We start from the raw sequence: 13562 nt of genomic DNA, 5'->3' as shown, positions 1-13562 counted from the left end.
GCAACTACATGGTAGCTCACAATCATCTGTAACGAGATCTGACACCCTCTCCTGGAGTGTCTGAAGACAGCTACAGTGTACTTACATATAATCAATCAATAAATCTTTAAAAAAAAAAAAAGAAAAAAAGAAAGAAAGAAAGAAAGAAAGAAAGAAAGAAAGAAAGAAAGAAAGAAAGAAAGAAAGAAAATCCCATTCTGTAAATTGTCTAGACCCGACCTTCCTGTTCACACTGTGGAGGTCACAAACACCACACGCGCACGCGCACGCGCACACATGCACACACACTAGATAAATAAGTACTGGAGAGATGACTCAATAGCTAAGAATGCATTCTGATCTTGCAAAGGACCTTAGTTCAGTTCCCAGCACCGGCACCAGACGGCTCACAACCACCCGTAACTCCAGCTCCAGGAGATCATCTGATGCACTTCTTCTGAATGTCATGAACACAAATACACAATTTAAAAAAATAAAATAATAACGCTTTTAAAAATTAATATGAGGCCGGTTGGTGGTGGCACACACCTTTAATCCCAGCATTTGGGAGGCAGAGGAAGGAGGATCTCTGTGAGTTCAAGACCAGCCTGGTCTGCAGAGCACGTACCCCATCTTTACCTCCAGTCTTTGATTTGGCAAACATTTCTCCCATTGTCCTTTTGGTCATCCTTGGAGAGCGGGAATAAGGGAGTCCATCTAGGAAAAGGAACAAGACATCATGATCAACGAAATACCCATGAGGGGTTGTAGGGACAGCTCAGAGAGTAAAGGCACTTGCTGTTAAGCCTGGTGAACTGAGTTGCCCTCCTGAGACCCACATGGTAGAAGAACTGACTCCCACAAATTGTCCTCTGAGCTCTACACAGAGCTGTGGCGTATGCATACACATGCACAGTAAGTAAATAGGTAGATAGATAGATACATAGATACATAGATAGATGATAGATAGATAGATACATAGATGATAGATAGATAGATAGATAGATAGATAGATAGATAGATAGATAGATAGATAGATAGATTGATAGATAGATGCAAAGGCCCATGACATTCTCTATTTATACATGTAACGCGTGTATTTACTTTCTTTATTTCTTTGGAGCCTTTGTCCTGGTGAGAGACATTTAGCAGTGTTAGAGAAGTTTCGGATTGCCATGACTGAGAGGAAAGGGAATAGACTCAGCATAGGATAGATAGAAACCAGGTATGCTGCAGTGCCGACTGGATTGGTTCCAGCAGCCAAGAAGTACCCAGCTCCAAATGTCAATAAAACCCAGGTTGGCTTCCAACCTGGCATCTGTCAGCACTGTCCCCTGCAGGTGACAATGAGAAGGCAGCTCAGGTCAAGTCCTGCACTGAATTCACAGAGGACAGCAATCCCTGATTCCCCTCCTCGCCAGCTTCCCAGACTCTCTCTTGAAAGAGTTGTAGTCCTACTGTGTGCCGGATTGTTTGGGGTTTTGGAAATGAGCGTGTGCTGCTGTGTTTGTGGAAACCAGAGGCCAACACCAGGTTTTTTTCCTCCATTGTTCTCTGCCTTAGCTTTAGAGACAGGATTTGAGTGCTAAACCTGGAGCTCACAGGTGTCAGGCAGAGAAGAGAACTGTGAAGAGATGAGAGTGAGAGCTTGGTTCACACTGGCCTCATCAACCTGGAGCAAACCTTGTAAAGAGTCTGACAGCAGGCCGTTTACTCTCGGGGTATGTAAACCCAGTATTATTGAGTGGGCTGGGGATGGTGGGGTCTTTCCTGGTATAATACAATTCCCAGTGCACAAGGAAGCATAATTACATGGAAATCCCACTCAGGGTCCATGTCATTTATTCTAAGAAGATGGATTCTGGGCTGGAGAGATGGCTCAGTGGATAAGAGCACTGACTGCTCTTCCAGAGGTCCTGAGTTCAATTCCCAGTTCATGGTGGCTCACAACCATCTGTAATGGGATCTGATGCCCTCTTCTGGTGTCTCTGAAGACAGCTACAGTCTTTTAAATAAAATAAATAAATTAAAAAAAACCCACACACATACCAAAAAATTTTTAAAAAGAGAGAATCTTAATAATTTAAAAAAGAAGAAGAAGGGTTCTAGAGATAGATTATCTGCACTAACTTAGGGGCCTGGGGAAGGATCTGGCCTGGTCTCGGTCCTTCAGACTATCAGCCAACTCTGCTCCTGGGTGTGGGAGCTCGAGGAGCCCCTGGCTGTCATTTAGATCACTAGCCACCTCCAGTCTTTTTTTTTTTTTTTTTTTTTTAGGTTTATTTATTTATTATATATGAGTACAATGTAGCTGTCTTCAGACCATCCAGAAGAGGGCATCAGATCTCATTATAGATGGTTGTGAGCCACCATGTGGTTGCTGGGATTTGAACTCAGGACCTCTGGAAGAGCAGTCTGCGCTCTTAACCACTGAGCCATCCCTCCAGCCCAGTCTTTTTTTTTTTTTTTTTAATNTTTTNTTTTAAAAAAAAAAAAAAGATTTGCCGGGCGTTGGTGGCACACACCTTTAATCCCAGCACTCGGGAGGCAGAGGCAGGTGGATTTCTGAGTTCAAGACCAGCCTGGTTTACAGAGTGAGTTCCAGGACAGCCAGGGCTATACAGAGAAACCTGCCTCAAAAAAACAAACAAACAAACAAAAAGATTTATTTATTTATTTATTTATTTATTTATGAATATACTATAGCTGTCTTCATGAACCATCATGTGGTTGCTGGGAATTGAACTCAGGACCTCATCTCTCTAGCCTCCAGTCTTAGTTGCAGGAGCTTATTGATGCCCGACCCAACAGATAACATGGATCACCAGGATCTCATCAATTCCCAGCTTTCCGGATGGAAGAGCAGGGTTTTCTTTCCCATTTTGTGCTTAACATTTCTGGTTTCTCTGGAGAGATGTGGGCGCAAGGACCTTCTGCTCCTAACAGCCAGCGAATTCAGGGCTGAGATTACAGACTCACACTACCTGCCAACTTTTTGATGTAGGCTCTGAACTTGGGTCTTCTTGCACAGCAAACACTTCCCAGGCCTAGCCTAGATCATTCATCATCATCATCATCATCAAGTGTATGTGTCCGTGTGTGTGTGTGTGTGTGTGTGTGTGTGTGTGTGTGTGTGGCACAGGTGTGTAGATCAGAGGACAGACAAACTATGTGAGTCAGCCCTCTCCTTCCATCTTACAGAGGTGGAGCTCAGAGGCCAAGTTAGACAGGCAAGTGCTTTTACCCACTGAGCCATCTTTTACTGCATCTATTTTCCCTTGGGGGAGGGCAGTGTTAAGACCGGGTACCATGTAACCTAGACTGGCTTAGAGATCACTACATAGCTGTGGGTGACAAACTCCTAACGTTCTTGCCTCTACATCCCAACTACTAGGGCGCAGGTATGCACCGCCACACCCAATGGAGATAGAGGCTATACTTTTACCTGTGGAAAAATTAAAAACTTGACAGAATTACATTGCTTCCCCATTTTCTCTACCTAAGAAGTAACAGCGTGAGGAGTGGAGCCCACATCCACCAGTTTCCAAAGCCAGCAGTGAGTAGGTGGAGGAGGATGCTGGAGACGGAGGATCACCAGTGATCCTCCACAGGTCTAGGATCTCAAGACCTGAGTCTTTCTTCCTGCCCTGGTCGGCCTGGGGGAGGACCAGGGAAGGGACAGGAGATGACATCGCAGAGTCACAGCAAGTCCTCTAGCATTTAGCGGAGTCCCTCCCACCAAAGCTGCAGGACAGGAGGCACTGACCGACCATACCTAACTTACATGGAGCAACTACAGCAGGGCTTAGACTAGGGTTGTAACACACCTCCTATGTCTGGGTTCAAATCTCACATTTTCAATTCTTTCTGACATATGGTCATGGCAACATGAGCTTTCCTTTCTTACATTTATTTATTTGTTAGTTTTGTGAGTGTGTGTGTGTGTGTGTGAATCCTCCACCTGGGTGAGAATAAAACCACAACCACAATGTTGAGCCACTGGACCCTGGCCAGGTCCTTTCCTGGGTTCTCAGAAAATGGCCCCAAGTCACATTTTGCAGAAGCTTTAAAAACCTACCCCATAAGACCACTGTATTTCCCATCAGGTCCAATCAGGGGCAAGCATAGGTCTTAATGTATTTCCTACCTATGTACCTCCCACTTATATGTGATCAGGTACACCCCATGCGATTGGGTCAGACAAATTTGTCTTGGGGCGTGAAAACATATGGCTTGTTACAACAAACGATAGCATTTCAGGAAGTACCTGTTCTTGGGCAAGGGGCTTACAAGTGAGAGGCATTTTTGTTCCATGGATCTATTCGTCACAGTGATTAAAACTTAAGTTTGTCTCTCAGAAAATAAAGAGACAGGCAGAGGGAGAGGTAAGAGCAGTGCACACGCTATGGGACATGATGAAAGTCAGAGGACAACTTATGGGAGTCAGTTTGCTCCTTCTGGGGCTTGAACTTGGGTCCTGAGGCTTGCCCACAAGCCCTCTTATGCACTTAGCCATCGTGTTGGCCTCCAACCTGAGTATGCATAGGTCCCTGAGAGAAGCCTGTGAGAAACAAAGATTCTCATTGCATGATAAAAGCACTGTGGAGACTTGAGGCAGGAAAAGTGAAGCCGTTTGGTTTATGATTGTGCAAAGCCAAGCATTAGCAGATGAATGTCAGGAATGCTAAGTGCAGAGCATCGTTTATAAACATGAACACATGACTTCTGCCCACCTCCTTGCAATTTGGGACGAATCCTTCATATGTGGCACTGGCTATAGTGGAACTCACTATGGCAGACCAGACTGGCCTTGAACTCACAGAGATCTACTTGCCTCTGTCTCCTGAGTGCTAGGATTAAAGGAACCCCACCACACCTGACTCTGTTTTAGTTCTAACAGAGCCTAGCCTCAGGCATAGTTGGGGGGACAGTATGGGACCCACTGTGTGGCAGGGCTGCTTAATCCATTTGTTAAAAAATGCGTTCATTGGGGCATTTATTTATTGCGTGAGTGTTTATATGTATAGCTGCATTCATGCCAAATCGCCCCTGTGGGAGGCAGAAGATGTCTGTAACAACTGCTTCCCTCCTTCCACCATGTGGGTACTGGGGGCTGGAACCCAGCGCGTCAGGCTTGGAGGGAAATGCCTTTATTCATCCTCTGAGTCATCTTGTTTTAGGATCAAACTCAGGCCATGAGGTTTGCACCACCAGGCTGCAAGTGTCTTTACCTACTCAGCAATCTTGCTGGAGCTCTTTTTTTTGTATTATTATTATTTTAATTATTTTTTTAAAGGCAGGGTCTCATGTACCCCAGGCTAGCCTCAGATTCCCTAAGTAGCTTATGATGATGTTGATCTCCTGGTCCACTTGCCTCTACCTCTCAAGTGCTGAGGTTACAGGTCTGTGATGCACCTAACTTTACACTGTTGTGGGCATCGAACCCAAGGTTTTCAGTGTGCTGGGCAGGAACTCTACCAAATGAGTTACACCTAACTTACTTAGGCCTCATCAACTTTCTCATGAATATGGGGACCACCAGTGTCCTTCCCATTTCAAAGCCAGAAATGGAGGCTCAGTGAGATTAATCCTGAACACCAAGCAAGTGGCAGAGCTGAGATTTGAACCCTCAACAGGCTCGGTGCCTAGCCTTCTACCTGGACCAACCCTTCAGACCCATCTAGTTTTGGATGCTATGGTTTGAACCTGAGCCATCTCCCATGATCTCATATTCTGAATACTTGTTCATTCCCCTGGGATTTCTAGAAGGTTCTGGAACGTTTAGGAGGTGGAGCCTAACTGAAGAAAATAGATCTCTAAGGGTGAGCCTTTGAAGGTTGTAGTCTGACCCATAGTTCTGGCTCCACAGTGATCCCTGGCTTCTTCCACACTCTCCCACCTCCATGACGCACACGCTGACTCCCCAAGCCTTGATTACTGTAATCTTTCCACCCTTATCAGGTATTTCAGTCATGGAGATGTCATAGAAAACAACTGATCTAATGTCTGTGCAGGGACACAAAGCCACTGGCATCAGGTAGGCACAAGTGGGGGATGGAGCATGGAGAAAAAACACTTACCAGGACCCAGGAGGTAACCAGCGCTATTGAGGGTCCAGCCTCCTCGTCCCTGGAAGAGATGGAGAAGTGAGAACTCAGACAGGAAATTGCCAAGATTCCCCACGTCTAGGGTGATGCAGGTCACCGTGCCACCTCAATACTACTAGCCAGTGACACACACAGCTTTGCTTAGTCCCTGTTTCAGCCCTGTACAAGTAGGACTTCCTTCAATCCAGCAAGCGGAACACCCGGGCAGTGTTGCCTAATGGTTATGGCGCTTTTGTACCGAGAATAACTTTCGTCTCCAAGACCCACTTGGTAGAAAAAGAGAAGTGACTCCTGCAGGTTATCTTATGACCTCCAAACTCTCTCTGTATAGCGCGCACACACACACACACACACACACACACACACACACACACACACACGACAGACAGACAGACAGACAGACAGAGTGTAAGGAACACAATGTTTAAAATATGACAGCTTGGAATGGAAGGGAAGATTTGAAAAGCCTTGCTTCAAGAACAGATGCTGAGGGAGGATATTGGGAGTTGACTGTAATAGGCCCTTAGTAATCCCACACACACACCTTAACACAACATACTCTGTTATGAATGTACTATTCTAGCCATGAACTCGGCATGTACACAGCACCACCTGCTAAAACCCAGGCGAGGACCTCATCCGTCAGAGCACTTTGTAGACCAGGCTGGCCTCAAACTCGGAAATCTGCCTGCCTCTGCCTCGCAAGTTAGTACTTACATATAATAAATAAATAAATCGAAAAAGAAAAAGAAAAAGAAAGCTGTAACCCTGTAATAAAGCACTGAGGGGTGAAGGCGTGGAGATCAGGAGCTCAAGGATATCCCGAGGAGCAGATTAACTCAGGAGGTGGAAGCAGAAGGATCTCTGAATTCAAATGACAGCCAGAGCTATAGAGAGATACCCTATTTCAACAAACAAGCAAACAAACAAAAATAAATTATCCTCAGATGTTTAATTTGAGGCCAGCCTGCCTACATGAGACCCTATGGTTCAGAATCTCCACCTTCATAACACATAACACACGTGAGCCTTTAATACAGCTCTTTATGTTGTGATGTCCCACAACCACAAAATTTCCTTATTGCTACTCCAGTTGTAATTCTGCTGCTGTTATGAATCATAGTGTAAATATCTGATAGGCAGGATATTTGATATGTGGGGGTCGTGACCCATGTGCTGAACCACCACCCTATCTAGAAAAATGAAAGGAGGGAAGAGAGGGAGAAAGGGAAGGGAGAGGGGTGTGTTGACAAGGACCCAGCTATGAAGGTCAGACAGGCTTCATATCTCAAGGAGCCAAATACTGACCACTTACATTTTTTGTCCTGTTTACCATTTTAAAGATGTATTTTCTTACTTGTAAACCACCTGACATGGGTGCCTGGGAGCTGAACTCTGATCCTTTAGAAAAGAAATGTCATTCATAACCACTAAGAAATCTCTCTGGTTCCCCTCTTAGCACCTTTTTTTTTTTTAAAAAGATTTATTTATTTTATGTATATGAGTACACTGTCACTGTCTTCAGACACACCAGAAGAAGGCATCCGATTCCATTTGTAGGTGGTTGTGAGCCACCATGTGGTTGCTGGGAATTGCTCAGGCCCTCTAGAAGAGCAATCAGTGCTCTTAACCGCTGAGCCATCTCTCCAGCCCTCTTAGCATCTTTTTAACTGACAAAGAAAAAAAATGAAATATTTATGGTGGAGAGTCTAAAATGCAATTTGTGGGACTACTTTATTGATAGACAAATAGACTACCTCCCAGGGCTTATCATTTGTGTGACTATGTATAGTGAGGATATTTTGTTGTTATTTTTTTTTTAAAGATTTATTTATTTACTATATGTAAGTACACTGTAGCTGTCTTCAGACACTCCAGAAGAGGGCGTCAGATCTTGTTAGGGATGGTTGTGAGCCACCATGTGGTTGCTGGGATTTGAACTCTGCACCTTTGGAAGAGCAGTCGGGTGCTCTTACCGACTGAGCCATCTCACCAGCCCTTTGTTGTTATTATTATTCTTTTGTCTTCAATCATTTGAGACAAGGTGTTGGGAACAGATAAAGAAACTTGTCTTTTTTGTTTTTTAAAAAGATCTATCTATATATCTATCTATCTATTATATGTAAGTACACTGTAGCTGTCTTCAGACACCCAAGAAGAGGGCGTCAGATCTCATTTTGGATGGTTGTGAGCCACCATGTGGTTGCTGGGATTTGAACTCAGTCAGTGCTCTTAAGCACTGAGCCATCTCTCCAGCCTCAAGAAACGTGTCGTAAGTACTGCCATTTTGACTTCAGACTCCATTTCGCCTAAGCTAACCAACCCCCTCTCTAAGCAACAGTAGTTCCCCAAACATAATGCCTGTTCCTAACAACAGAAAGAAGAAATGAATTTGATCAGTTGGACAAAACCACTTACATTCAGTGTCAGTTGACAATACTGGAACGTTGGGGAAAGTCCCTGGTCCCCAAGTTCTGATTGGTGAGAATTATAACTGTAACTTGGACCAGATGCTTGCAGTTTTCATGCTTATAAACCCTGCTTTGGTCTCTACTCAGGTTGTTTGGCAGCTCGCATGGATCAGCGACCTTGATCACTTGGTGTGAATAATAAAAAATGAATTATGTGGTGCGAATAATAAAAGATTTTGCTGTTCGAGGAACCCACTGGTGTATTCTCTCTCCTTCCTCGTGGCTGACAACAGACAACGTGTAACAAGGATCTCATGTAGCCCAGGCTGGCCTTGAATTGGCTACACTTGATCTTAGACAAAGGCTAAGAAGGGATTTGAACTTGCTATGTAATCTAGGATGACCTTGAATTTCCTTCTCATCTCTCCTGCATCTGCCTTCCAAGTGCTGAGATCTCCGCGCCCGACTGTGTGAAAATGTTTTTATTCTCCTAGTGATTTTACAAGTTTAGAAGCCTGCAATGTCTTCAGCTGCAGTAACTGAGCATTCAGAGGCTGCCTTTAGGTCATGTGACATGGTTCTAGAAAATCCACCTACGCGAGAGCTAGCTGTTCAGCCTAAGAGTGGCTCAACCCATTAACCTCACAGTGAGTTACAACTTGACAAAAAACCTTGGAGGTATAGCCTAGGGATGTCACTCGGTCTGTAGACAGCTTTCCCAACATTCATGAAACCCTGTGTTTGATTCCCAGCACTACATAAAATGGGTGTTTGGTATACCCTTGTAATCCCAACACTCCTAAGGTAAAATCAGGAGGTTCAGGTCTTGGTCATTTTGAGGCCCATGGGGAAATGGTGGTCAGCGTGGAAGAAAGATCTTTAAGTTTTGTTTTGAGACAGGGTCTTTCTATATAGCCCTGGCTGTCCTGGAACTTTCTGTGTGGACCAGACTGGCCTGGGACTCATAGAGATCCTCTTGCTTCTGTCTTCATAGTGTTGGGATTAAAGGCACATACCACCACTGCCCAGTTCTCCAATAGCAATCTTGTCTCAAAAAACAAAACAAAATAAAACAATTCTCCCCCACCCCGAAAAAAAAAACATCCAAGCATGGTGAACCTGACTCTCCACTGTTTATATCAGATTCTCAGGGCTCAGCCTGCCCTTGCCTCCTTGGTACTAGGATTAAAGGTGAGGGCACCACACCTGGTCTATCTCTGTTGGTTGTTTTTGAGACTGGGTATAGAGGGTCGGCTGCCCTCAATCTAATAGAAATCTTGCCCTAGCCTCCTGGGATCTGGGATGTCAGGCATACATCATCCACCATGCTAGCTTTTTCTTTTTCATTTCTTCTTGTGTGTGTGAGTGTGTGTGTGCGCGTGTGCACACCATAGCATGCTTCTGGAGGTCAGAGCACCATTCTCAGAGATCAGTTCTCTCCTGGTCAAACTCAAGTCATCAGGCTTATGCCACAAGCACTTACTTTACCCACTGAGCCGTCTTGTCAGTCCTCTTCTTTATTTTATTTTTCCTTCAGACTGGGTTTCATGTTGTCCAGGCTAGCTCCGATACTACGAGTTCATGAATAATACTGCTAGTAATGGAAGTTGGTTTTCCATTCCTGATCCTCCTCCTCTTCTGTGAGAATGCTGGTATTAGAGGCATACACTACCCCACCCTGTGGATATGGAATGCAGAGCTTCTTGCATGCTGGCAAATACTCCATCAACTAAGTTATGTCCATCACCCCCTTTTCTCTTTCCCTTTCCTATTGATTTAAGTAGCATCTCACTACACTGTCCTTGAACACAGAATCTTTTCTGTCTCTGCTCCCTGAGTGCTGGGATAACTGTTAGGTGCCATAACACCCGGCCGAATAAACTAAATTCCAATACTTTTTTTTTCTCTTGTACTCTACTCCACTCCTAGGGTCATGTTGATGAGGTCAGTTCCTGTCATTCTTCTCAGTTTCACGACATTAGCTCGTCCCCCTAACTTCCCCTGGATCAGAGCAGAAGAGATTTGAAACCTTTCCCAGGAGGGGAGCAATGGAGAAAGCTGTTACCCTGTGAGCAGGTGCAGATTCCGGTGTTTCTGCCAGGCTCAGTCAGCAAGATGGTGAGGAAAAGGACCAGATGCATGGAGCCAGCCACCCTGGAGCTGGAAGAGCACCGCACACAACCAAGGAGTGCTACAGAGGCAGATGGAGTTAGTCTCCAAAGCAGGGGCGCGGGCCAGTGTTTGGAGAACTTTACTGAGTGCGGTTGATCTACACGCACATGCACACACACACACACACACACACATGCACAGGCGCGCACACACGCACACACACATGCACACACATGCACACACATGCACAGGTGCACACACACACACACATATACACATGCACACACACACGCACAGGCACACACACACATGCATACACATGCACAGGCGCACACACACGCACAGGCACACGTGCACACACACACGCACATGCACACAGTGTCTACACCCGGATGAGTTGGGCCATATGATGTACTATGACATGATCACCATGGACCAGCAGTCGATAGATAAAAGTCTTTTTATTTTAAATATGTCACAGAAAAATAAAATAAAATGAACATTTTGATCTGTTATTTGTTTCTTTTGGCATCTCTTCTCTTTCTGTCTTTTGTGTGTGTGTGTAGGGGTAGTGGTGGGTAAGTGGAAATTGAATTTAGGACTTCTCATAGACAAGCATTGCACATCTGTTTGTGACTCCTTGCCCACCTGAGTACCGGAACCCTGATTATCCAGAGGGTTGAGGGACCAACTGAGTCCAGTCCATGGCAGCTACCTAGAGAAACCCCATCTTGAAAAACAAAACAGTGGGCTGGAGAGATGGCTCAGCGGTTAAGGGCACTGACTGCTCTTCCCAAGGTCCTGAGTTCAAATCCCAGAAACCACATGGTGGCTCACAACCATCTGTAATAAGATCTGATGCCCTCTTCTGGGGTGTCTGAAGACAGCTACAGTGTACTTACATATAGTAAATAAATAAATCTCTTAAAGAAAGAAAGAAAGAAAGAAAGAAAGAAAGAAAGAAAGAAAGAAAGAAAGAAAGAAAGAAAGAAAGAAAGAAAGAAAGGAGGAAAGGAGGAATGAAAGAAAGAAAAGGCAGGGCGGTGGTGGTGCACGCCTTTAATCCCAGCTCTTGGGAGGCAGAGGCAGGTGAATTTCTGAGTTTGAGGCCAGCCTGGTCTACAGAGTGAGTTCCAGGACAGCCAGGGCTACACAGAGAAACCCTGTCTCGAAAAACCAAAAAAAAAAAAAAAAAAAAAAAAAAAAAAAGGAAGGAAGGGAGGGAGAGAAAGAAAAATAAAACAAAAATACTTGCTACTATTGTAAAAGACCTGGGTTCCATCCCTGAACTACACCAGGTGGTTCACAATGTCTTCTGACTCCAGTTCTAGGGAATCCTGTTCTCCAGTTCTAGGGATCCTTGGCAGGCATCCAGACATACATGCACATAAAACAAAATAAATAAATCTTAGGGAAGAAAGGAGGGACTGTAAGGAGGGAGAGAGGGAGGGAAGGGAAGAGAGAGAAGAGAGAGAAAAACAAAAACTCCTGCAGAATGGGGAGATGGTTTAGTGAATGAACCGACTGTGAGCTGCTTGGTGTGGGTACTGGGAACGGAGCCCAGGTCTTCTGCAAGGACAGCCATTGCACTTAACCGCCAAGCCACCTCTCCAGCCCCCTCCTGTATACTTAGATTGCCTCTGGGCACTGTCGCCTAGCACAGCGAAAATAAAAACCCTCTGTAAATAGTACAACACTGTGTCCTTAAGGAAACATAAGAAAAATGTCCAGGTTTGGAGGTCAGCTCCCCCTCCCGCCCCCAGGCATCAAATTCCAGGTCATCGGGGTTAGCTCCAACCACCTTTACCCGTTTAGCCATCCAACTAGCCTTCCCTGGTTATTTTTAATCTTTGATTATTTGAACCTATGGGTTTGCAATGTGTGGTATAGGCAGCTGACCGATAGACACTGATACCAGAAACAAACAGCATAAGGCTCTCCAGAGTCAGGTATGGTGGTTTTGTACCCCCATAACCCCAACACTCCAGAGGCAGAGACGGGAGAATTGGAAATTCAAGGTCATTTTCTTCCATGGAACAAGTTTGGAGCCATCCTGGACTCCATAAGACCCTGCCTGAAAAACAGAGGTCAGCTGAGCAGGTAAAGGTGCTTGCGGCCAAGCCTAATGGACCTGAGTTCGATTCCCAGGAGCTGCAGAGGTATGGGGAGGGAACTGATCCCTACAAGTCGTCCCCTGAACGCCACAGTCGTGCGGTGGGACCTAAGTGAGCACACACATACCCCAAATTAGTAACTAATGTAATAAAAAGGAAAAAAAAATCAAGGAAACAAGCAAAAGATTCCTCTATCCACCCATGTTTCTCAGACCCGCTATCACGCACGTGGAATTTGACCACGCCCACGTTCCCTCCTCTCTGCTTCTCTGTGCATGCCTTCCTACTGACCCATTCCCTATGCCCCATCTTCCCTACTGCCTCATCCTCTCACGGCCCTGCGATGCTTTGACCATTACAGCCTTCAGATCCCCCAGCCTACCCTCCCTCCAGCCCAGGCTCTAACCTGTGTGGAGCTGGCAGCACTGGCTGGGCTGGGCAGCTCTCAGCAGCAGCAGGGGTCCTGGTTTGTGTGCTTCAGAGAGAGTGAGGAGGTTAGGGAGAGAGACAAGGGTGGGCGGGCTAGTGAGGATGGAGGCAGAGAAGGCGACTCATCCACTTCAGAGTTCTTTAACTGGTGTGTGAGATCAGACAAAGGTGCCTTGTGGCAGAAAACATTTCTCTGCCACAGCCATGGCTGCCAGGTCCTTGATTTGAGTCTGTCTTTCTTTCACTGCCTCTTTATGGTCTCTCTGACTTGTGTTTTGTTTTTTGTTTGTTCTCTCTCTCTCTCTCTCTCTCGCTCTCTCTCTCTCTCTCTCTCTCTCTCTCTCTCTCTCTCTCTCTCTCTCTCTGTGTGTGTGTGTGTGTGTGTGTGTGTGTGTGTTGGGGGTCCTAGG

The 13562-nt window shown here is 45.5% G+C and overlaps 1 protein-coding gene across 1 annotated transcript in view; it reads right to left on the bottom strand.

Annotated features, from left to right (window-relative positions):
• The window catches only part of Galp (galanin like peptide), a 17781-nt gene that overhangs the window by 1708 nt on the left and 2511 nt on the right, over window positions 1–13562 (bottom strand). Inside the window, 6 exon segments of the mRNA XM_029532050.1 lie at window positions 619–696; window positions 3575–3635; window positions 5879–5985; window positions 6060–6108; window positions 10563–10607; window positions 10609–10688. Of these exon segments, the coding sequence (XP_029387910.1) occupies window positions 619–696; window positions 3575–3635; window positions 5879–5985; window positions 6060–6108; window positions 10563–10607; window positions 10609–10688 (420 nt within the window).

This window comes from Mus pahari, chromosome 19 (assembly GCF_900095145.1).
Source record: "Mus pahari chromosome 19, PAHARI_EIJ_v1.1, whole genome shotgun sequence".
NCBI classification, from domain to species: domain Eukaryota; kingdom Metazoa; phylum Chordata; class Mammalia; order Rodentia; family Muridae; genus Mus; species Mus pahari.
The sequence above is the reverse complement of the archived record's forward strand: the minus strand, read 5'-3'. Positions and strand labels throughout refer to the sequence as shown.